The 24,751-nt window shown below is 38.9% G+C and overlaps 1 protein-coding gene across 2 annotated transcripts; it reads left to right on the top strand.

The window, feature by feature from the left end:
- Positions 1-1,865: 1,865 nt before the first annotated feature.
- On the top strand, positions 1,866-23,977 carry znf1035 (zinc finger protein 1035). Of its 2 annotated transcripts, XM_067409134.1 has the most exons (5): positions 1,866-1,914; positions 2,009-2,099; positions 2,813-2,886; positions 14,788-14,841; positions 14,926-23,977. In XM_067409134.1, the coding sequence occupies exon 5, from the start codon at positions 14,964-14,966 to the stop codon at positions 23,058-23,060; it is 8,097 nt and encodes a 2,698-aa protein (XP_067265235.1). In that variant the 5' UTR covers positions 1,866-1,914; positions 2,009-2,099; positions 2,813-2,886; positions 14,788-14,841; positions 14,926-14,963; the 3' UTR covers positions 23,061-23,977. The 2 variants fall into 2 exon arrangements, with proteins under 2 accessions (XP_067265235.1, XP_067265245.1); XM_067409144.1 differs by lacking the exons at positions 1,866-1,914; positions 2,009-2,099; positions 2,813-2,886 and adding an exon at positions 8,535-8,619.
- The last annotated feature ends 774 nt before the right edge of the window (positions 23,978-24,751 follow it).

The following is a 24,751-nucleotide window of genomic DNA, read 5'->3' as shown; positions in this document are numbered from 1 at the left end:
ATGCGTACTGCACTCAAGCCCAACAGAACAGTGCTCTGGCCCACATCTTCCAAGCGGGCCAGGAATGGCTAAACGAACCACGCCTGGGCACGGCACGGAACGGAGCGATCACACTTGTCAAACAAACCGGGCTTTGGGGGTCAAATTTGCTTGTGCACAGTTCAGAGCGCCTAGTGTGAGTACACCCTCAAGCTCTTCAAGATTGCTTGAAAATAAAGCAGTTTGGAAATAAACTTTGCTGGACGGGGGGTCCCAAGGAGCATGGTTGAAGACCTCTATATTGATGTGTTCATGACCTGTTTAATCTTTGAAGGTCTAAATGCAGTGAAATTTGGCTTGCACTTCTACAGAATGTCTTTTCCTATGTAACGTGTCAGCCATAGTCCCATACTGGCACAGGCTGCTACAGTAGCCTTGCCCCAAACTCACGCTATTGGTTGAGATGGAAAGAGATTGACATATCTGAGCAAACCGCTCTCAATGTTTAGATGGCGCCTGGGGACTCAATGTTTAACAAACTGTGTTAAGAGTATTTAACAACAACAAAATCTTACATACTTCATCTTTAAGGTATACTAGTAATTCCTAACTGTTTGCCAAAGTCAGCAACCTCCCAAACTTCATGCAGGCTTATACTTTTTTAATTCATATCAATAAGACCTAATTACATAATAGGCATACTATGTTCCCTGTTTGTTTGCTTGTTTTTTGTTTTATTTAAAGTTATATTTCAAGTTATATTTTTGGCCTTTTATGCCTTTGTTAGATAGGATAGTGTAGATGAGACAGGAAGCAATGGAGAGGAGAGAGGGGAACAGGAAAGGCAAAGGACCTCAAGCCAGTACTCGAACTCAGGTTGCCATCAAGCACAGCTGTGCCATATGTTGGAGCGCTGGCCACAAGGCTATTTCTCCGACACTATGTTCCCTGTTTATAAAATATGTGGCCACTATGTGCTGTTTTGATTCGACTAATTTTCTGTTTAACTGTTCCCTTTCACTATGAGTGACGGCTCTCTAGTATTGTATATATGCTCCTTATGGAGGTACAACTCTGGGAATAAGAGAGAGGGATTAAGACCAAATAATTTAAATTTAGCCAAGGATAATGGGTAGAGTGGTGAATGAAGAAGGAGTATGGGGGAAATTGAAACATTAAGAGCTATTTCACTCCTTGAACATAGTGGAGCCTTTCTCTGGGTGATGCATTTATGCATCTTTGCTAAGACATCCCTTGGGGTAAAAAAACGAAAGAAAAAAAAGCAAGTGTTTGCATTAGTTGTGCCTACAACTTGCTCAAAGGAAAGGAGTAGATAGATGCTTTTTTGAAACTCTGAATGTTAATATGATTTATCACTGTGAATCTTAAGCCAGAGGAACCACATTAAAACCTTGTAAGTTGTTTATTACAAATACCTTTCCCAGTCTACAATGTTTCATGTAACACACAACAGTCCACATTGCTTTTTAAACTTTTACAGGTGGTTATCAGGTGCAAAGGTGTGGTGCGCTCCAAATTCGGTTCTTTGACATTTTTGCCACAGTATAGTAATTATGAAATATCTTACAACACTGAAGAAGATAAGTGTCTTGGATTGTCGGACCTCTGGGTAAACTGGCTATGTCAAGTTCTTTGACAAGAAACTGTAAGGTACTGCACCCTGCAACAGTCTCAAAGCCATGATGTAAGATGGTCGACGGAATATATCTAACAAGCACCTCCCACAACATCGGCAGCCATTTTAAGGTACGTTTCTTAGATACCATGCGCAAAAAATGCTTCCACACATTGGACATTGAAATGGAGGCCCCGTAGAACTGGAGGCGGGTCTTCCTCTCCCTTAGCCGTCTTCTCATAGGTTCATGTGGTCGAGTGTCACGAAATATCCCGGGGTCGGGTGAGCCACATTGTTTGGTGAATGTGCTTCGAATTATACTAACATCAAACCCGTAATGATTTTTTTTAAACAACGAATAGTGTTCTAATGATCTTTATCTTGAATTGAAAGTTTGGGAATATCTTATGTGCGCATTGCGCATCGGGAAGGTGCATATAGTCTTACAAAGGAAAACGACAGCAGCAGGAAGCCGAGCACGACGGTGAGTACGAGCCGTTCTAAAGGGGAATAAGCTCATGGGGAGAAGCTTATACTGTTTTGCTACGTAATTAAACGGGGCAATATAATAATAGGAGTGTATAATGCACTAGATAATATTTACATCGCAAACGAAGACGTTGATTTTTGTAGTTTCTCGGATCGCTAGGACTTGTTTGTGTGCTCGTACTCCAGGTTCCAAGCATGCAGCCCATTTTGTTTTGTGACGTTGGACTTCCATGTTCCTAGCCAGCCAGCTTAGCTTCGTGCATTTCTCTCTCAGATTGCTCCGTTAGTATTATATAAACAACCAAATAACAATTTAAAACGTTAATGGTTGTATTTTTATTATGAACATCCGTATATTTACATAATGTTACTGTACTTGACATCTGATCATTTATTGACTAGTTGTCACAACATCTAAAAATCTGCATCACTTTAAAACAGCCACCGGGTACACAGTCAGGAGGGAGTTGTACTAACATCGTTTAGTGTTGAGGGTTACCATGGTGAACCTATTAAATATAGCCGTTTTGTTGTTCATGTTTTAATAATGTATTGATAAAATACATTAAAAATGAATATGTTCGTGATAGTAAACAGACTCAGCTTGTATACTTGTTTTATGTGTAAATAAGAGTGTTATGTGTAAGTTTTTACCCCATAGACATAAATGTTTGATAATGAGTTCGTTCTTTTTTCTTTCTTTTTTAGAGAGTGTATGTTTAAGGACAAAACGGTGATCACAGGAGTGAGTTTGCTTTTGGAATGTGTACTGGCATTTTGGGGTAAGTTGACTTTACTCATTTTGTAGGCTGTTTTTAATTCTTAACAGTATGTTATAGTTCATAGAATTTATGGGTGTTTAGTTGTTTTCATGTACAGATAAGGATGTATAATTTCCCCCGGTGGGATTGAGAGGAGTTATTGCATCTTGTCAAAGAAGGTGCCTTGTGTGTCTTTATTTTACAAAACAATAGCCACGTGCAAACACTTTGCATACTCTGTCAAAGTAGTGTTTTTTTTTTTTTACTTTACTGCGTGCACATTCATATAGCACACATGTTAGTATGGTATAACAGAGTTAGTAAGGTAACTTGTGGCATACTCACTGCATGCACATCAATCACCCTGTCATCCAACCTGAGCGTAACATTTGAGTGACTTTTGCATTTGTGTATGAGCCAAGACAACGTTGATTGTGATAGTTTATTAATAATAAACATTGTCTGTCATGTCAACTGTTAGCTGAGTTGTTAGCTGACTAATCACCTTAATGTATTAACTTGATGGCAAAATGATATTTACACTGTTGAAGACCAATTATTTCTCACATTTAGTTTACACATTAAGTATTTACTGTACGGGTCATTAATAATAATATTCCTTTATAATAAACCTACAGTGGTAGTAAGAATACTAATCCATTTCTAAATATAGGTGCAGTTTCATAACCAAATGCGACTATCGAGAACAGTTGAGTCAAGTATTAGGATTTGTTAAAAAAATTGTCAGTGATTGATGTGTGATCAGGAATCATCTGTGATGACGGTTAGTTTGCGTTTTTGTTTCAATCAAGCAGAATGTGAATCTTGAGGTTTTCTCTTACATAGAAAATTAATATATTCCAATCACTTAAGGTGCTGAGCTGTTGGTGTAAATGTTGTGTAAAACCATTTTTTATTATTATTTAAAAAAAACTAACATTTAATGGTCTTTCCATCACTGCAATTTTAAAAGTGCACTTAGTAAATTTCTAGTATTCACATCAGTAGCCTAATAAAAGCTGATTTATAGTTTTGTAATCCCCCAATTATAGTACACTATTTTGCTAGCAATGAGCAAAAGTCATGGGCTCAATTCCCAGAGAATTCATGAAACCGAAAGTATATACTTTCAATGCAATGAAAGTAGCTTTGGAAAGCAAATGCATAGATGTTAAAGGTACAATATGTAATATTTTTGCAGTAAAATATCCAAAAACCACTAGGCCAGTGTTATATTTTGTTCGCTTGAGTACTTACAATATCCCAAATGTTTCCAACTGTTTGTAAATCATGAAAGAATTGTAATTTTAACCAAGGCTCCGGGACATGTGAGGACTGTCAATTGCGTCATACCCTCGGTTTCCGGTTCTATTTTGCAGAAACCATGGAAACACCAAAGACGCTTTAATATATTACACATTTTAATAGACAAGGGAACAACTGTTTTGATATATTTATAGACAGAAAACTAATTGTTATATAGCTCAACACGTTTAGTCTTATTGTTTAAATCTAATTTTCTGGGAGTATCATGCTTTACCATGCCTCAGAGAAAAACACTATTTTGTCAAATAGCTAACATAGCATAGTCTGATGCAGCTTTATTTTTATTAACAGTAATACATAATTGTCTCCTTCATACAATATGTTTAAAATTAATTGCATGCCATTTATCAACACATCTAATATTTAATTTGATATTCTAAAATCGATCAGCTTACTGCAGTGTGTCTCAAACAAGTGTCTTGCAGCAGCCGCCGAGCGAACGCACAGAGTAACATTATAACATCATTTTCAACACTCTCAAATGTATCTAATATGATAAAACAGTACTGCGTTACCTCATACTCATGACTGGAAAAGCTGAAGCAGCGCCGGCTACTGTGTCATATAAAAGTTCTGCTGCTCATGAGGTGTGTGTTGCGCAATCGCTCCAGCGGCCTCGTTCAGCTCCCACAACACTCAGTCCTGCTCTGCTTCATACTACTGTAACGTTAATAATCTAATTCATGAACATGAGTTCTTCCGGTCTACAATCCCTATTCTTTTGCACCTTCCGTTGAGATGGAGACCACATGTCCCAAGATTCCGCTTTAAAACTTGGCGTCATCAAACTACGCCTTTGTTTCGAATAGGCTTCTATCGACCTTTAGCGGCCAAAATTATTACATATTGTACCTTTAAACAGATTTTGTTTGAAAAGTGTATTTTAACAGTGGCATCAGTAATGAAAAATTATTGCTTTTGCCTGATGCAGCATTATTTTGGTTAAAGATTTTGAGGGATGTGAGTTTAAAAAAAAGAGCATTGATAATTTATAATAAACACTACAATTTTGCATTAAAAAATCCATTTTGATTACATGGTGATTTAAAGGTGAAGTGTCATTTCTGTACACTTAGTGACATAGTGACACTATATAGAATTGTAAACATAATGACAAGCAGGTTATCCAAGTTCTCTCCTTGCAAATCAACCTACAAATGGTTTGTAGGTGTCGCTACATATTATATTTCATGAAAACAGCTAGAGTTATCAAATGTACCGACTTCGGTACCAATCGGTACTGAAATTTTAAAAATGTGTTGCTTTGAGCGCTGTTGAACGGATTCGTAAACACCTTTGATTGGCCTTTGTGCTCATCGGTTTTGTCTGTGATTGGCTAAAATGTTTAACGCACGGGAGCATTTGAAAGCACACGGAAGTGTTTGGATTTGAAAGCGGGAGCGTTTGAAAGCAGGCGTATATCAGCAGACTGATCCGCGATATTCGCCTGCTTTCAAACACTCTCGTGTGTATCTGTGTCATTTATGACATTTTACAATGTTTTTGAAGCATTGACCATTGAAGCCAATCACAGACACATCCGATGAGCACAGTAGCCAATCAGAGGTGTTTACGAATCCGCTCAACAGTGCTCAAAGCGTTACATTTTTTACTTGATACCGAAGTCTGTACTTTTGACAAGTCTAAAAACAACACTTTGACTGACTTGTTTCACATGTACTGCATCTGCTGCATGAGAGCATCACTGCAGAAGCAGGCGTGTATTGTGCTTTTACATATGGATGGGGGACTGTCCCTTTAAGAATTATTACAATACAATTATTTGCTCCAGAATTACATTTTTTTTTTTTTTTTATATGTTTATACTGCATTTTCGATATGTTTTCTGCCGAATTCGGCATGTGCTGCACTGCTAAAATATTGCATCTGTGAGTATTGTAAATATAGGTACCAAAATGAAAAAAGTATTTGTGAAACAGCTCATCATTTGCGACAAACTGGTGGGTGCCCACCTCCGTCAGTCCCCATCAGTATCACTTAAGGTTCAAAATGTTAACATTAGTTAACATGTTATCTAACATTTTATATAATGCGGCATCATGAACTTAAAATAAACTTTGTTCAATTCAGTTGTTCAAATTGTTCAATTAATTCATGTTTGTTCATAATACATAAATGGTAATTTATAAATTGCCTAAATAATTATATTTCCGAAAATGATTGTGAAATAGCTGAATTCAAATATTTAAATTAATCTTTGAATCCTTCAGGAGTTTGTGCAGAGCTGTAGGTGCCACGCACAGCCAGGTATAGAAAAAAGTTTGGCAAACTTTTTACACTTTACTTTAATTGGTTGATAATTATAGATAGGTGTGTTGGATCAGGGTTGCATCTGAACTCCGCAGGTAGGTAGATCTCCTGGAACAGGGTTGGGCAACCCTGATATAATGTCTACAGTGTCATTGTATGCAGCAGTATTAAGATTTATTCTCAAAAGAATTTACTGGAATATCTAAACCCGTTAAGTAAAAGGGGTTGTCCATATACCTTTGACCATATGGTATAACTGGAGCTTTTCTTTATATTTTTTGCATTTATATTTGTTATGGGCACCTCTGTTGCCTAGGTTCAGAGCATGGGCCATTGCACTGAAAATCACTGAAAGTCTTTTTTAATGTACTCTCAAAAGGACAGTTGCTGACTAGATTTCACTGATAATATCCATTGCATAATCTTACAGCTAGGTTAATTTGTTTAACTTGTCTTGTTAAAACTAGGGGTGTAACGGTACGCGTATTCGTGCCGAACGGTTTACGAGGCAAATTACAAATGGAAATGATCATCCCTATGCCCTATGTGATCATCCCTATCACATAGGGCATAGGGATGATCATTTCCATTTGTAATTTGCCTCGTAAACCGTTCGGCACGAATACGCGTACCGTTACACCCCTAGTTTTAACAAGACAAGTTAAACAAATTAACCTAGCTGTGCCCCGGGGCACAAAGCAGTCCCAATGCCTGTGAGCATCCTTCTCAAACCTAGAAATGTCAAATGGGGCACCCTACGGTCTTGTGGGCTTTACTAGCACACACGCTTGCTGCAGTCATCGCAAGTCCACATAACTGCAAGTGCACACTGTCATATGGGACATTGATGCAGGCTCTGTCCAAGGTGTGCACACAAGCTTGCAAATGAATTTTTTGTTTTCCACAGAACTTGTTAAAGGCACATGTACTTTCATTAGTGATTTCAGTTTCCCTTAGTTGCAAAGACTACAGTTAGAGGTGGAGATTTATCATACTGTCAGTGATCTTGGACTTCATGCATCCACTCCAATAGATGCCAGTATAAACTTAGATTACTAACAGCTGCTGCTTCACACCTGTGTTGTGTTTTATTTGTATTCCTTTTATTAGTTTCATACTAAAAGAATTCATAATGGACATTCTTGAATTAAATCTGTTATTTTGTTTTTTTGGTGGTGGTTCATGCTATAAGACTGGCTGCTTCATTGCGCTGAATGGACAGCCGCGAGTTGTCTGCCTGCAGTGGCAGCTGTGACCAATGCATGTTCACACTCGCCGCCAGAAGCTACTCAGTCAGTCTAACCTTGATCTGTGTTTAGGAGCAGTGGGTCATTGTGGTTGGTTTCATCTAACAGGAACAGCATCAGCTTATATTAATTTTGTTTGGACCAGTGGATCGCATACATGCTTAACTCATGCTCCATTGTTATATTGCGTCTGTATGTTTATTGTTCTTGTTATATTGTTTGATTGGTATGCTTGGTTTTGTGTTTATACTTTGTATAGTCTTGAGCACTGGTCGGAAAGCAAGTAATATTCATGTTTACTAAGTATTACTAATATTATTAACTGTATGACATTGCAAATGTATGACATGGCTGATCATGTGCCAACATGGCCACACTATTGAGGGGGTGACCTTCAAGGCTCTTCAGCACCAGTCCTGGAGGTCCGGTGTCCCGCAGACTTTAGTTCCAACCCTAATTAAACACATCTGTCTGTAATTTGCAAGTAATTCTGAACACTTTGATAAGCTTGTTCTGTGGTGTTTGGTTAGGGTTTGAACTAAAGTGTCCAGAAGACTGGCCCTCCAGGACTGGAAAATAAAAGCTGTGGTCCAGGCCAGTGCTTCTCATCTGTCCCGGAGACCCTCTACCCATGCATGTTTTGGATATGGTTCCAGGTTTGGTAGCCAGTCTTTCTCCTGGAGGGCTACCATCTTTCTGAGCTTAGCTCCAGCTCCCATCTGCAACAACTAATCAAGGTGTTCAAGATGTGTGTTTTTTTTTTTTTTTTTTTTTTTTTTTTTTTTTTTTCCAAACCAGTTAAGCACAAACCTCACCCTGCAGCCAATTTTATTGGTCACAGGTATATTGGAGCAGGGTTGAAAATGAAGTCTGCAGGACGGTAGCCCTCCAGGAGCAGGGTTGGTCTCATGTGAGTCAACATTATTGCTTTATTTATAAATCTTTTTAATTGGAAAAAAAGCAGAAATATATCTGCTAGCAGCAATTATGGGGCCAAGCCCCTCATGGCCATTTTTGGCATGCTTGAACATTGGATTTCTTTTGAACATTGCACAATTCACATGGTTAAGCACTTGCTACACATTTAATTTGAATCAAACAATCCTCATTTATAGCCTGTTGCTTTAAACATCATGCCACTCATAGAACAGTTTATTTAATTTTACAGAGACTTTGAAGGCAGAACCACAGCTACTGGCTCTAAATGACACATTATGCAATTTTATAAAGTTGCCCTGCACTGTGGACTGAACCCACAGTCTCTAGGTCAGGTGCCTGTCGCTCATCTCGTCTCGCCACTGGAAAAGACATGTTTTCAGAATCTGGACATTGTGGACATGTGCCACAGAATCTGAACCCGTGACCTGAAAGGTTTGGGGCTTGTGGCATTACTGATCGCACCACTCAGTTAACGCTGGTTCACCAGACTTTGGAGAGAGATTTCTCAGGAAAGGCAGTGTGTATATATATATATATATATATATATATATATATATATATATATATATATATATATATATATATATATATAAAAATAAAAGTTATAAGCAAAAATAGCCATTTTTCAGTTCTCATGACCTTTAGGTGTTGCTGTTCCCAAATTTGGCATGGTCCCTCAGACCATGGATCCGATGAAGTATACCATTTGTCATTTTGATTTCTTAAAGGTTGGCCGAGATCCAGCCTCTTAACCAATTTTGGGTTGAACTCGTTAAGTTTGTGACATCATAACCATAACTCTGAGATATAAGCTGTGTCATCAGAAGGGTTTAGGGCAAGAAGGGCAATTGTCACGTTGCATTTTGTCAGTAAGACTGGTTCCCTGATTACCGCTAAATCGCCATCACCTGCTTTCAAATGGAGCGGCATTTAATAGACAGAGCCGTAGTTCACTGATATGCTACACAATATCGTGTTCATTATTGAAGGCGATTCATCTGCGATAATGAACGCAATATCTCTGTGATGGTACCTTGAGCCGTCGCTAATTTAGCGAACACAGGCTTCTGGTAGGGATGTAGGAGGGTGCTGTGCCTGTGGTAGATCTGTAAGTGAGTGTCAATGCCTTGAACTTGATGCGAGCAGCAAGTGGTAGCCAGTGCAGAGAGATGAGGAGAGGTGTGATGTGGGCCCTTCTGGGCTCATTAAAGACAAGATGTGCTGCAGCATTCTGAATCATTTGTAGAGGTTTGTTTGCACATGATGGCAGTCCAGCCAGAAGAGCATTCCAGTAATCAAGCCTAGAAATGACCAGGGCCTGGACGAGAAGATGTGTTGCATGCTTTATGAAAGGCCTGATCTTCCTGATGTTGTGTAGTGAAAATCTGCATGACCGATCTGTCTTTGCAAAGTGGCCTTTGAAGGTCAATTGGTCATCAATAATTATTCCAAGATTTCTGGCCCACCTTGATGGGGTAATTGTACTTAGCTGGATGGTGAAATTGTGCTGTAGAATCAGATTGGCAGGGAAGACAAGAAGCTCAGTCTTTGCCAGGTTGAGCTGCAGGTGATGTTCTTTCATCCATTTCGAGATGTCTACCAGACAGCTTGAGGTTTGTGCAGCTACTATAGGATTATCTGGTGAAATGAAAGGAAGAGCTGCGTGTCATCAGCATTGCAATGATGGCTCAAAATAACTACTGCAGATTTTGAGAAGTTAGTGTTGTGATGTCTGGTGGTTTTTAAAGGCCTGACTGAATCTTATGGATAGACCAGGTGTTCTCAATTGAGGTCCACTTAAGGTCCACTTTCCTGCAGAGTTTAGCTCCTTATCAAACTCATCTTCCTGTAGCTTTCTCGTAACTTAGTCTCCCACATCTGAACAAGCTATTCAAGGACTTTAAGTTTAGAGCTAAACTCTGTAGGAAAATGGATCTTGGGGGCAAGAGTTGAGAACTTCTGGTGTAGACCATGAAGAAGAGGAATGATAAAAGAATAGGGTAGATCTGGAAGAAAGAACCAGAGTTATTGTATTGCATTGTATCTCCGGTCATTGCAGAGATGCAAAGATTTGCCTCTGTTTCCACACAAGAACAGTAACGGGAGAGGAGAAAATAGGATGTAGCAGGCATTGGGACTGGAAGTGCTCTATGTGTTAAATGATGAATGCAATGTATGATAACAATGTAGTACAAGATGATGCAAAGTTCTGCATGATGTCCAACAACACAACAGACACTCAGAATCACCTTTTCCACTTACTACTTTCAGGAAATGGGGTATTGCCTTATCCAGGGATGACCCGTTCTGCTCCTGGACAGCCACATTTCTGAAGTGTTTTCTCAATTCAAATTAAATGTGCCTAAACAAGCTATTCGAGGTCTGCAGGATTATTAGAAATTTCAGAGAAGGTTGGAACTCTACAGGAAGATGGCCCTTCAGGAGCAGGATTGGACACCCTTCACCCTTGGCCTTATCCAATACAAATTAATTTGGTGGTTCTCAGGGTGTGCTGTGTCTCAGGATGTAGACAGGATCTTCTAGTGTTTACTCATAATACCATCTATCTTTGTTCCTTGATTATTGTTCCTGTTTTATACCATCTAGTTTTGTTTTGAGTTGTAATTTTTGAAAGCCATTCTTGGTGAGGGCATTATCTTGCCCTGAACAGCCTCTGAATCCTGAGAACCTTGAAGGTGCCAAGCTAATTTTCCTGGCCAAAAGAACCAATTCTTTCATAGAATTGCACAGAATAGTTCTTGGTTGGGCTACCCAGATATTCAGTTATGTGTATTTAACACCACGCTATCATGTTTCTATAAATGGATTTGTGGTTGACGATGAACTCTTCTGTAGTATTGTCAGTTGTGTTAAGAAAGCCATAGCTTATCAGTGTAAAGATGCTATGCATAATTAAGTCTTGTCATCAAAAAATGTCATCTCTTTTGTAACTTAAGGCCCTTACCTCATGACAGGACATGAGGTAATGTTTCCAGTTGCCCCATACCAACCATATCTCACCGTATCCAATATAAATGCTCATCAAACTCTGAATCTTCAGGGTGAATGTGATTTCAACACGTTCCTGGATCAACATTAGATTTGGCCAAACAGATTTGAGAAACAAATTTACAGTTTGTCAAGTTTAGGCTTACAACCAAGGTTAGGTACTTCTACATCAATGATATTCACTTATCATTTCCTCTGATTTTAGGGATAAGTTAAGGTTAGGTTTAGGGGTAGGGTTAGTACTATGTTTTCAGTTAGAGATGGTGATCCATGATCAACAAAATATTGTGATTAAAACGGTTTCTTGAAAAAGACAAAATGAAAGCAATTGATTGGCTCATTTTCATTTGGTATTGATGCGATCTTGTCTTGTGAATGACAGTTTGTCCCACCCTCACATGTCATCGGAGGAACATGTTTTAAATGGCAAATTGACAGTGACCATGGAGAACAAAAGATGTTAGTTTTGAAAATCTTTTTTGATTCTTAGGTTCTTGAAAATTTGCAGAATTTATTCCAAATTGTAATAGAAATTCCATACTCCTTTTGAGTGTGTTTTCCTGCTCATTTAACTGGATAATGGGACCTGTGTAGAGTAGGCATTTTGTACCAAGTAGTGTACATTATTTTCATTTGCGCCTGTATAGGCATACATTTTTCCACTGAAAATCTCACCATGCAATGGTGCCATGGTGTGTGTCTGAAATTGCATACTCTGTTACTAGTAGGTCATAAGTCAAAAAAGCATAGTGTTTTATAAACCCATGCTACTCATTTGTTGAGAAGTATAGATGTATTTGACCCTGAAAAGTGATTCTCGCTGGAGAGGTGATGCCACATGCTGCAGGGTCACCCAGGTTTAGTAATTTATTGGGTGTTCTTGGTACACTACAGATCAAACGTTTTAGAACATCTATTTTTTATTGAAATGAATGAATGTCTCAACTTTAAAATTAAAGAATAAATATATATATTATAGCATTCATATATATAGTCAGCAATAAAGTAATTGAACGCCATGATAACACCCGGAGCAGCGCCCGGGGAGTGATCGGGGGTTAGCCTAGCTACCTTGCTCAAGGGCAACTCAGTTGTGGGTAATGTGAATGTGTGGAAGAGAGCACTGTTTATTCACTCCCATTCGATGGGCCAAAAGCCCCTTGCCATTGGCCCAGAGGAAGCCCCGTTGAAGCCTGATCAAGCCCTGGAAGTGACCGTGGAAAAGCAACTGGCCCTGGCAAGCCCTAGAATGCTCTCTTTTGGCCCAACAGTGGAAACAATGCTATTGTCTAGTTCCATTACTTTATCATTTTAGACTTCCTTGTTACCACTTGACCTGTGAAGCCTGTAATTGGAAGCTCTTCTTCAGTTAATAGTACTTGATAATTACAGCCAGGTGTGTTGGAACTGAACTCTGCAGATAGGTAGATCTACATTAACAGGATTAGATATTTTGATCATCTACTTTGATCCAAAAAGGGATTTTTCACTGTAAATTATAAGATTGTTCTTTTTACTTTTAAAAAAGAACATTTAACAGTTTGCTACAAAATTACATGAAATGTAAGGTTAGATCTATTAGGTTTTCTCCATAAATATTACAGTAACTTACTGTTAACCAGATAACTGTTTTTTTACTGTTGCATTTTAACAGTCTTTTACACTGAAAATTACAATTAATTTTATGTACATTTTGATTCCGTAGATTTTGCAGAACAGTTGAGAAATACATTATATTGTGGAAATTGAGGCCATCTTTAAACTTGTTTCTCTTAACTCTTTCGAACTCTTTCCATTACTGGTTGTATTATTGTACATTTTGTGTAAATAGCAGACCACTCTTAAAGCTTTCCTTCAGAAAATTAAGCTTATAGATATGTTTGGCACTTAGGTCCTCCAGGGACTGGATTTGACAAACCTCATTCACAAGCTGACATTTAAAGTTGAAGCATGAAGTTGTCTTTTCTTCTTTATAGTGTCCTATATCTGTGTGAAACGGCTTCTCAAACAAGAATAAATGTAGGGCTTAAGACTTAATTTTAGCCATGGGGAATTGATTGGATGTTCGGATGGTTGTGGTTTGCTGTTGCTTATGTGAGTCAGGTTGCACTCACCAGTAAACGTCATCAGAGGAGGGGAATTTATTTTGATTAAAGATCCAGGGCACTTAATTTAAAAAAAATCATATACACAGATAATTTACAATAAATACTGCAAAATCCCATTAAAAAAAGGAATTGTGAAATAGTTAGGAAAATAGGAAAAATAGGAAATCTTTACATGTATTGAAGCCCACTCCATGCAACAATCTTGTGTATAGTTTGAGAACCTCTATATATCCTAGACAATTTTTTCATATAGTGAGAGTGAATGGGGCCTGGTTCTGTCATACTCCAATAAAAGAATGGCAGGGCACATTGTTCCTTCACTTTTCCAAAAGCTGCACTGCAAAAGTTGTCAAAGAGCAAAGCTCTTAGACTGCTAATGATTCCATTACGTTTGGAGCACTTCAGAGCTGCTGTCTTAAGGCGGTTGCACACTGTGCGATTTTGGCCACAATTTGGTCATCTGAGACACATTTTGAGAATCCTAAAAGATTCCTAAAGTCCTAGGCTAAAATCTGTAGCCTTGGATCGCTAATTTGACATGTCGATTAATGACCATTGCGATCAAATTTTACAGAAGATTTGGCACACAGTCCTTAAGTGTGACTTCTTCTATGATGAATGTAAAATTGTCTGTTTTTTTTAAGACAAGCCATGATCAAAATTAATGCTAGAGATGTCTTTGTTAGCCACCATTTCAGTCCCATGTGTAATGCAGCTCACAGTCACCGAACGTGTATGGGTTGATGTAAAACTCCGGACAAGTTTTCATGCGCGCATCCATTTTTATCGTGTCTTGACTGTCGTACAGTCTGACATTAAATGACAGCTGAGATCCCACAGTGTGACATGATAGGACTATTATAAATCGCAATTTCTTTTATTTATTTATTTGTTATTATTACTATCATTATTATTATTATTCATAGTAGTAGTAGTCATCCACATTATACTAGTAAACAGCAATTTTATTAGTAATTGATTTATATATGCTGCTTTTGAAATAGATTTTTTTCTTTATGCAGGTCTTTGGGCAAATCAGCTATAATGTTCCCACTGATATGTAGTGGATAAATGTGGTGAGCATTTCATTTCATCATCTTATTTAATTTTATTTACAAATGTGTGCTGTTTTGGTAATCACATGGACATTTGTCTTTCAGAGTTTAAGGAGAGCTAGCCTTTGGAGGAGAACACCAGGATGGCTCAAAAATGGAATGCACTCCAGCAATCACAGATTATTTCTAACCAGAGACCAGAAATGTCTGTGGGAACTATGGAATGTAATGGAATTCCAGAGGAATCTGAGGAGAACTTTGCACATGAGATAGAACAGTTGATTGAGAAGGAGAACTTTTCAAGCATGATGGATTTGCAAGACATTGCTGAATCGGACATGAAAGACTTTGAGTCTGGTTCTCTGCAGCACACATGCTATGAATCACCTTGGCAAGATGTAATGAATTCAGGTCACCTTGAACAAGATAAGTCAGGGGATAAAGGAGAATATAATGGTAACATGACACCCTGTCCCTTGCCTAATTCGGTAGAGGTTGAGTCCACATTGGAAGCACATTCTGACAAGGCAATATTAGAAACTACTTTTGAGACAAATGCTAGTCTTGTGGAGTATTCAGATATTAGCAGCTGCTCAGACACAGAAGCAAATCTTGATTGCAGTTTGGGTTCATCCATTGAAGATAACATTAGTAGCAACCAGGCTGGTCTGCCTGTAGAGGAAGGAGACCAAAATTCAAGTAATTCAATGGGATTTTCTTCTTCTGAGGTCCGCCATAGTACTGTGAATTCAGATTTGAGTGAAATAAATCTACACCAGGACACTGGGCCTCCAGTGACCATGGATGAGAGCAAAGATGATGTAAACCATACTTGTAGTGAAAGCTCACATATCACAAATTCTGAGGATCCATGTACAGAAATACAAGGTGTGGATAATTTGAATGGTGTAATGCCTTTGTCAAAAGATGGGCAAATTGAGGAAAGGGACATTCTTTCTTGTGATTTGGATTGTTTTTTGAATCAAACAATGTTGCATTGCAAAGAACTTGATAGCTCTCAGGGTGGTTCCACTTGTGCCTCAAATCATGCAAATATTCAAACTTCATCCACTTCTAATGAAGATGAAATCAAATGCCCAACCATAGAGTCACTAAGTATTTGCCAATTGGAAAGGACAACCCCAGATGCTGAAAACACATCATCAAAACCTGAACTTGATAAGACATTTGTCATTTCTGACATTGGAAAAGATCCATGTGGTGACTACCAGTTGGAGAGAATGAATCCAGATCCTGAAAATACATCTCCAAAACCTGAATTCCAAGATACAACTGGGATATCTGGCCATGGAAAAGATTCACTTGGTGGCTGTCAATTAGAAAGCAAACAACCAAAGCCTAAAAAAACATCCATAAAACGTGGCCATGGAAATTCTTCTCAGCTGGAAGGACAGAAATGCTTCACATCTGATGATGAACAAGTTGAGCGGAGTAGTTTTGGATTCCTTGAATCTTGTTTTGGTTTAAAAAGTACAACGCAGAACATTGAGGAACTGAAACACCTGGAACATGCACATGTAAACCAAGTTGATGAGTGCAATCTGTTTGATCACACAGAACCACCAGTTCTTCTAAAAACTGCCTTTGAATCTAATAATCAGATGGATGAAGGAACTGATGCACCAAAAGATCCACAGCTACTCAGTGCTGACCTAACATCCAGGACCTTCTTAGATCCTGGACGGCACAAAAGTCAAACTGACAATGGCACCATTGCAAGCAGAGACTCTTTTCCATATTTCAAGACCCAAAAGAGAAAACTGCAACCTGTTGTTGTTCTTAAGACGGCTGAACAAAAAACTTGTAATGGAAAAAACTACCATTGCTTTGAGTGCCAAGAGTCAGCACAAAGTATAGATGAGGTAATCGAGCACTACCACTGCACACATTCTGTCCATAAGTCTCAGTATTGTTCCGCTTGTGAATGTTACTTCACTGGTGACGCATTGGCAGAACACCGCTTCTGTGGGGAAGTCAAGCTTAATGACAAGTTAAAATCACCACCCCCATATACTAAAGGGCTAACTGAGGAGAAAGCCAAGTTCATTTGTAGGTACTGTAGGAAGTCCTTTGTTCGACAAGCTTATTATGATGAACATGAGCTGAAGCACAGAGTTGTCACACATCATAGATGTGACTGCTGTGGATTATACTTTCCTAGTGCTCACAAATGTCAAAGCCACAAGCGTAAAGGAGCTTGCACACCCTTGATACTAGACCCTTTTGTACAGACTGCAGACCATTCAGAATCAACTCCTGGAAAAAATGTTGTACCAGATATGGTTGAAACCACTGTCTCCAACAAAGAACTTCGTGGTTGCTTTGTGAAACTAATGGATGTGTACAAATCACCTGAACAAATGCATTGTCAAGTTTGTGGGAAGACATTCAGGCTTAGAGCACAACTAAAGGCACACCTTAGATCACACTCTGATGAGAAGCCCTTCAAGTGTGACAACTGTGGAAAAGCATTCAAATATACCTGGAATCTAAACAAACATAAAAGAGAGCAGTGTGCTCAAAAGATTGTCCCACGTGAAAAATCTTCAGTTCCAGATAGCAAGATTCCAAAGTTTAAATGCCCCATCTGTTTTCGCATGTTCAAGTACTCCTACAATCGGACACGGCATTTGCGTGAACAGTGTCTCAAAGAATACATGAAAAAAGGCAAAGGAAAGATTGGTGCAAAGTATCGATGCCCTTTGTGTAAGGATGTGTTTACCATGGCCAGCAACCGCAATAGACACATCAAGCAAACTTGCGTTAAACTTAAACTGTATTCAGCCAAAGGTAAAACGGATGTAATGAAAAGAAAAGAGTTGGAGGAAGTTATCAATACCAAAAATCAGGACAAAGAGTCACAGAAATTGAGTGTGCCTGTACAAAAAGCATCGCAGTACAAATGCACTTTTTGTCCATCTGTGTATTCTAGCAAGTCTGGTTACTATAGCCATCTAGCAAAGCACAAATTGCTTGCAAATGCCAAAAAGGCAATCAAACACAAACATGGTAATGGTGTCGATTTGAAAAGTTCAAGCTCTGCCGGTCAAAAGCCAACTAGCAAAGAATCTGCTAAGGATGCAAACCTTTCTTGTCGCTTCTGTGGAAAAGCCTTCACTTTACCTGACTCCCTAAGAAAGCACTTACGACTTCATAAAGGAAACAAACCTTTTCGCTGTTTAGACTGTGGTAAAAATTTTGCCAGGCATGGGCACCTAATGACTCACAAAAATGTGCACAAGCGGAATGTACAGTGTTTAGTCTGTTGGGAAGTTCTACCATCTATTGGAGATTTGTTAAAACACAGACAGTCCCATCCAAAAAAAGGCATGCTTAAGTGCCCCGATTGCCCGATGCAATTCAGGTTTCCAGTATTTCTGCTTCGACATGTGGCTGTGCATGAGAGAAGACGCAAACTTGAAGAACTTTTCCCTCCGAAGGACCAAGCTAGTACTCTAAAGGTAGAAAGGATTTACAAAGAGGAGTTTAAATGTGCTCTCTGCCAAGAAGCCTTTGCTGATTCAAAGGCACTTAGTGAGCATTGTATAACTCATATGCCTGAACCTTCTGCAACCAAATGTCAGTTCTGTAAAGGCCATTTCTCAAATCATGCTGGGCTGATTCGTCACATCCGCCTTCACACTGGTGAAAAGCCTTTTCCATGTCTCACTTGTGGCAGACACTTCAACAGAAAGGAATATCGTAACGTACATCAGGAAAAATGTACAGGGGAGCAACCGCCTTTATTACAAACGTCAAATGCTGAAGAAACAAAGGCAGAACACAGTGTAGATACTGCATTAAGCAAGACCAACAAACTCTATAATTGCTCATACTGCCCACATTCATTTCGTTTTCCCAACAATTTGAAACTCCACGAGAGAGCCCATTTGGCAAAGACTGTTTTCCCTTGCTCAAAGTGTGGGAAGTTTTACAGGAAAAGAAAATTTAAGGCTCACGATGAGATCTGCAATGGAGACAAGTTAAAACCTGCTTGCAGAAAATGTGGGAGAGTTTTTACAAGAAAAAACTACAGAAATGGTCACGAAAAGCAGTGCCAGGGCAAGCTATCATCTGACAACAAAACTGGTACAAAGGAGGAGAGCAAGTTTAAGCAGCAATGCCCAAAATGCTTTAAATGTTTTAGAACTACAAGTTTTCTCCAGAAACATCTCTCTCTTCATTCAAAGGAAACCCCATATGTGTGCATGCATTGTGGACAGAATTTTGACAATCAGGATCGATACTTGCAACATGAGGCTTTTTGTGATGGTGTGACTAAGGAACGTAGATTGGAAAGTTTAAAAGGATCTGAGAAAATTAAATCGATGTTTGCTGACGAAAAAAATCAGAAAGAGGTCACTGTGGTTCCTGGAGGAAATGGAGAGTCACTGAAGTGCAAATTTTGCACTAAATCATTTTTGAGAGCCAGAAATCTAAGACATCACATCCTCACTCATACAGAGGTCAAGCCATATCGGTGCAAGACTTGTGAAAGTTGTTTCTCACGCTATGATCATTTAAAAATGCACCAAGCCCGCTGCAGAGGAAAACGACGACTTGAGGTGCGAGTTGTAAAGATGAGTCTAGACAGCTTGAACACAAGTTCCCAAAGCAAAACACAGGAAGGTGACCCATTGCAATGCACAGTTTGCTTAAAGCGGTTGTCCACCCAGAGTGATCTGAAGCGCCACATGGCCATGCTCCACATTACCGATAAACCTTTTCCTTGTAAAAGATGTGGCAAAACTTACAGTACTAAAAAGACTTTGAGCAGGCACAACCTCACCATTAGATGCAAAAAGGTTTCAAAGGAAAGTGTGCCATCTGCCACAAACAATGTTCAAAACCAACCATGCAGGGAAACTTCCAAACTTTTGCAACGTATACAAGTGCACTACATGAACAAATTTAAATACCAATGCGAGTATTGCCCTCGACGTTTTAAATTATCGGGACAACTGAAGGTGCATGTACGTCTTCATACAGGAGAAAAACCATATGGCTGCGCTAACTGTGGAGAACATTTCATCAGGACGGACTATTTGAAACGGCACTTGGCTAAATGCAACGGAAAGGGGGAAAACCAAGAAAAAGTCCTTTGTGACAAGTGTGGTGACCTGTTTACCCGGGACACACTGTCTGTACACCAGAAGACCTGTGTCGTCAGCTCAAAATCATCTGGATCTTCTCAAGAGGTGAACAAGAGCCCCACAAAGATAAAAGGCTTTTCATGTGCTAACTGTAATGACCGTTTTTTATTATTCTCACAGCTCCAGCAACATTTTTTAGCAAAGCATAGATCTGATCAGCCACAAGAATCAGTTAACGATCAACAGCAATTGACATCAAGTCATCTGGAAATCATAAAGCAAGAGCCGGTTGATGAGGGGTATGGGCAGAACCAAGAAAGCAGCAGTCCAATAAGGGAGCGACGAGCATGTTCAAACAAAGACATTAGTAAGCCTCTTAAATGCCCAGAGTGCAACATGCGGTTTTCCAAACGTGCTGGACTGGGTATGCACATGCGCATACATAATGGCGTATACCCGCTTTCTTGCACAAAATGCCATGTTGGTTTTTGGACCAAAAAAACAATGGAGAAACACAGGAGAAAATGTACAGGTAACACAATCATCTCAAATAATGGATCTGCCCTGGAAAGTGCAGGTGAATTAGATTGTGCTCTAAATGACACTGTGCTGGTATTTAACAAGGGTTCCAATACAACAGGAACCGGAGTACTGCAGACTAAGTTCTCATGTAAAGATCAAGACCAGGAAAATGATGCAGAAAAAGGAGATGCTGCTGTTCACAAGTATCAGTGTTCTGAGTGTGATCAGAGTTTTACAGATGGACTGAGACTCATAAGTCATTTAGAGGAACATGGCCGTGAAGATCAAGAGCGCAAATCAGACATCCACAGATGTCATGTGTGCAATAAAGTCTTTGCTCAAGCTGGTATATTGCAAAGGCATATGAAAATCCAACATCAGGCAAAAATAAATAATACCTGTGAAATTTGTTTCAAGCGTTTTCGTTTTCCTTCTGACCTGGACATCCATAGATCTTGTCATGACCCCAGTCGTCCCTTTGTCTGTAACCGTTGTGAGATGCGGTTTTGGACTGCTAAATCCCTGACCATTCACCAAAGGATGGCTCATTTGCATGCAAACCTGCCCAGTTCAAAAGAACCTAGTGTGAAAGCAAGAACAGAGCAACCTGAAGTATATAGGTGTGAACCATGTGACAAAACCTATACGGTGAAAAAGTCATACACAAAGCACTGCAGAATAAAACATGGACCGGATTCAGTCAAAACACTCACTGATGAATTGAAAAAATCCTCTGCCAGTCCAAGTCAGGAGTCAGATAAGGAAGAGTCCAACAGAAATTTTGAAGATGATGATGACAGCGACAATGACTCAGATTCAGCACCATACTTTCCTTGCCATGTTTGTGGTAAAACATTCTTAACATCAGAAAATCTTGAGGATCATCAAAGATGTCATCTTGGCGAAAAACCCTTTGAGTGTGAGGAATGTGGGAAGTGCTTTTTTCAGCTAGCAAACTTGCAGCAACATCAGCGATGCCACAAGTCTGAGTTTCAGTGTCAAATGTGTGGCAAAGGTTTTGTCTCGCTCTTCTCCCTGCGCAAACACAAGCAAACACATATCAGAAAGAGCCCTCATCGCTGTACTAAATGTCACCTGAGCTTCACACGCCCAACGGAACTAGCTGAGCACATGGTTACCCACCGTGATGAAAACTTTCCCTGTGACCTTTGTGATGAAACCTTTTCCTGCAAAACAAGTCGGGCGGAGCATCGTAAGATGCACACAGAGCAAGAAGAAGAGCTTCCACCATTGATTCCACCCCAACAGCCTCAAACAAAGCAAGGGACTTCAGCCATCCCCAGTAAAAGCGTTTCATCAAGTAACGTTGAGCAGTACAAGTACCGCTGTGGAATTTGCCAAGTAAGATTTCCAGATCCAGAACAGCTCTCAGAACATGGCTGCAGTCCAGCAAAAGAGCGGCCATACTCATGTCCAGAATGTAACAAACATTTCTTACATGGTTCCCACCTAAAAAAGCATCAGCTCAGCCATCAGTTGTCAGGACCTCGTTCTTATCAGTGTAATCACTGCAGCATGAGCTTCACCCACCACCACCTTTTTCTCACCCATTTACGAAGCCACAGCAATGAAAAGTCTTCCAAGGACAGTAACTTTCCTACCAGTGAAAAGGTTATACGTGTAGAAACTGTGAAGCGTGACAAAATTTACCAGTGCCCCATATGTCCTGAGAGTTTTTACCAAGCATTGGACCTCGCAAATCACCTTTCTGTTCATTCTCATATGTGCAGCGTCTGTAATATGACTTTTCCCACTAAGAAAGACCTTGACGAACATGAACAATGCCATTTGACTGCTGCTACACAGTATGAATGCACCGAATGTGGAGACAGCTTTCTTGGAAGCGATGCTTTCCGCAAACACCACTGTAGTAATCGAAATTTGACCTTTTTAGATAAGCACCATTCACAGTCATCCGTTTCTTCCTCCAAGAAGCAAAGTTCAGGAACTCCTTTTCAAGCAGGCGATGAAGAGGAAGAGGTTGACGTTGGAGAAGATTTCATTATTTGTCCTATCTGTAAAAGACGGTTCTCCTCCAATAGCAGTTTAATGGAGCACCATAAAAAGCATCATGAGGATCCGCGTCCTTTCAAGTGCTTGGTTTGTGAGAAAGGTTTTACGAAGAAAAGATACCTTACGCAGCACCAGCAGATACACAGTGAACGGCCTTACCGGTGTGATGCGTGCTCAGAATCCTTTAAAACGGAACCGGCTCTCATATCTCACCGTAGAATGCATGATGCAAAAAGGCAACACCAGTGCCCAATATGCTGCAGAACCTACCTTACAGCAAACGATCTTGCAAAACATAAACGGAAACATGTTGAACAGCAAAGCTTGAGCCAGGACAACAGAGAGTTCCGGTGTGATATGTGCTATAAATCCTTCACCATGTTTGATCAGTTGCAAAAGCACCAGGAAACCCATGTAGGACAAGTAGTCTATGAATGCACAGAGTGTGACAAAGCCTTTGCTTTTCTAAACCTTTTGGAGGAGCATCAGCGGACTCATGCTGCTGCTTCTGCAGAAGCTCTTCAGTCCCAATCACCAATCCATTTTCCCTACCAAAGCCCAGTGAATTAATAAAGGTTGAATTACTGATGACTGTTTCCTGCAATGCAGGATATTCAAAATCATTCAGTTTTCTGAACATTATTTCTTAAGATAGAACTGTACATACAATCCAATTGTTCTTTTTACTTGGGCCTAACTGCTTTTATCCACTTTGAAATGTGGCCATGGGTGTTTTACCGTAGTTCTGAATCGGTCTGTTAATGTTCATGCAATCTACTCTCTTCTACGGTTCTGTGAACTGCTGACTAAATTGTTTGTACAGTACTCAGACTGATTTGTGTGTATATTAAATGTATGCAATCTAGATGTATGAAACTAGAGGTATATATGCATGAATGAAGTAGTTGATGTTATTGTTCCACAGTACAGTTCACAAGGATGTATAGTTGAAAATCCTGCATCATTCCTTCATTGTTGAAGTAATTTTTGACCTTGCTAAAATTACTAGCCATACGTGTTTTTAAACATCATTTTGAAATTAGAGGAAATCTGTAGATTTAATTAATATTTCATAGTAATGTTAACTTTTTTTTTTTTTACTATCCATGTGTTTGTAAACATTTTAAGGTCAAGTTAAGGGTTCATCACAGTAGTTATATATGGTGTGAATGCTTCTTGAGTTAAAATAATGTATTTTATGTTTCATAAAAATCCCGCTTTATCTTTTTGAGAACAGTCTAACTTCAATGGCTTTGCTCAAAGAAATAAAATAAAGGAGAAAATGTCAAACTTCAGGCTTGACAAAAATACTGTACCCTTTCTGTTTAAACTACATTAGTACTAACATATATATGGCTTTGAAAACCTGATGTTTAGTTTTACTTTTGTATTATATGGAAATGTTGAGAATTTATTCAACTAGTAAACATTTACACCTACTTTGCTGTTATTGAGAGATTTCTTTCACTTTTGGAAAGATTTGAGGTAACTGGTCACATTAAACCATGTTTTTTTTTTATCCACTTAAAGTAGATTCAGAAAGTTTAACTCGTAATAAAATCAAAATTAATTTATTTACTGTGAACTTTATTGTAAATATAAATGTATATTCTCATACTGTCTAAATTTTGTAACAATAGCTGTCTTTCTTTGAATGACTGGGAGACCAAGTCTCCCACAAGTTTCTTAGCTGAATGTAAGAATTAGTCATGTCAAAATGAAAACGCATGATGTAATGTTTTATATTCTGAGATTTTTTTTTTCAGATTTTTTTTTTTTTTTTTAATCAGCCTTTAATATTACCAATCATGGATATGTTAGAATAATAATTTCAGTTCATTATAGTTTTACAAGTCAAGAGCTACCTAAATTGGTTATTTTAGAACAATGGTCTGTCTTACAATTCTCAGATTCAGAGTGCGTTGTGTGTTTGGCCTTGTGTATGATAGTAAACAGAAGTGAAACCTGCATCATCAGTTACTTTAGTTTTGCCTTTCATCTATTTCTAATTTAATTCATTTAGAAAATATATGGTTGATCTGGCTGTAGCTCTTTACATTCCATCTCATGTTTTAGTATTCCTCTTTGAAAACAAAAGTCTATAGGTATATTTGCTGCATGATTGTTTCACTAGTTTCTTGTAAACCATATCTCAACAAAAGAAAGGTGTTTTTGAAACCACCACAGAACCATCAATAGTTATCAGTTAAATAAGATCAAATTTAAGATGGTGGTTCTGTTTTGGAACAAGTTAGCTACTT

The sequence above is a fragment of the Chanodichthys erythropterus genome, chromosome 2 (assembly GCF_024489055.1).
Source record: "Chanodichthys erythropterus isolate Z2021 chromosome 2, ASM2448905v1, whole genome shotgun sequence".
Lineage (NCBI taxonomy): Eukaryota > Metazoa > Chordata > Actinopteri > Cypriniformes > Xenocyprididae > Chanodichthys > Chanodichthys erythropterus.
Note: the sequence above shows the minus strand (reverse complement) of the source record. Positions and strands in the feature narration are given on the sequence as shown.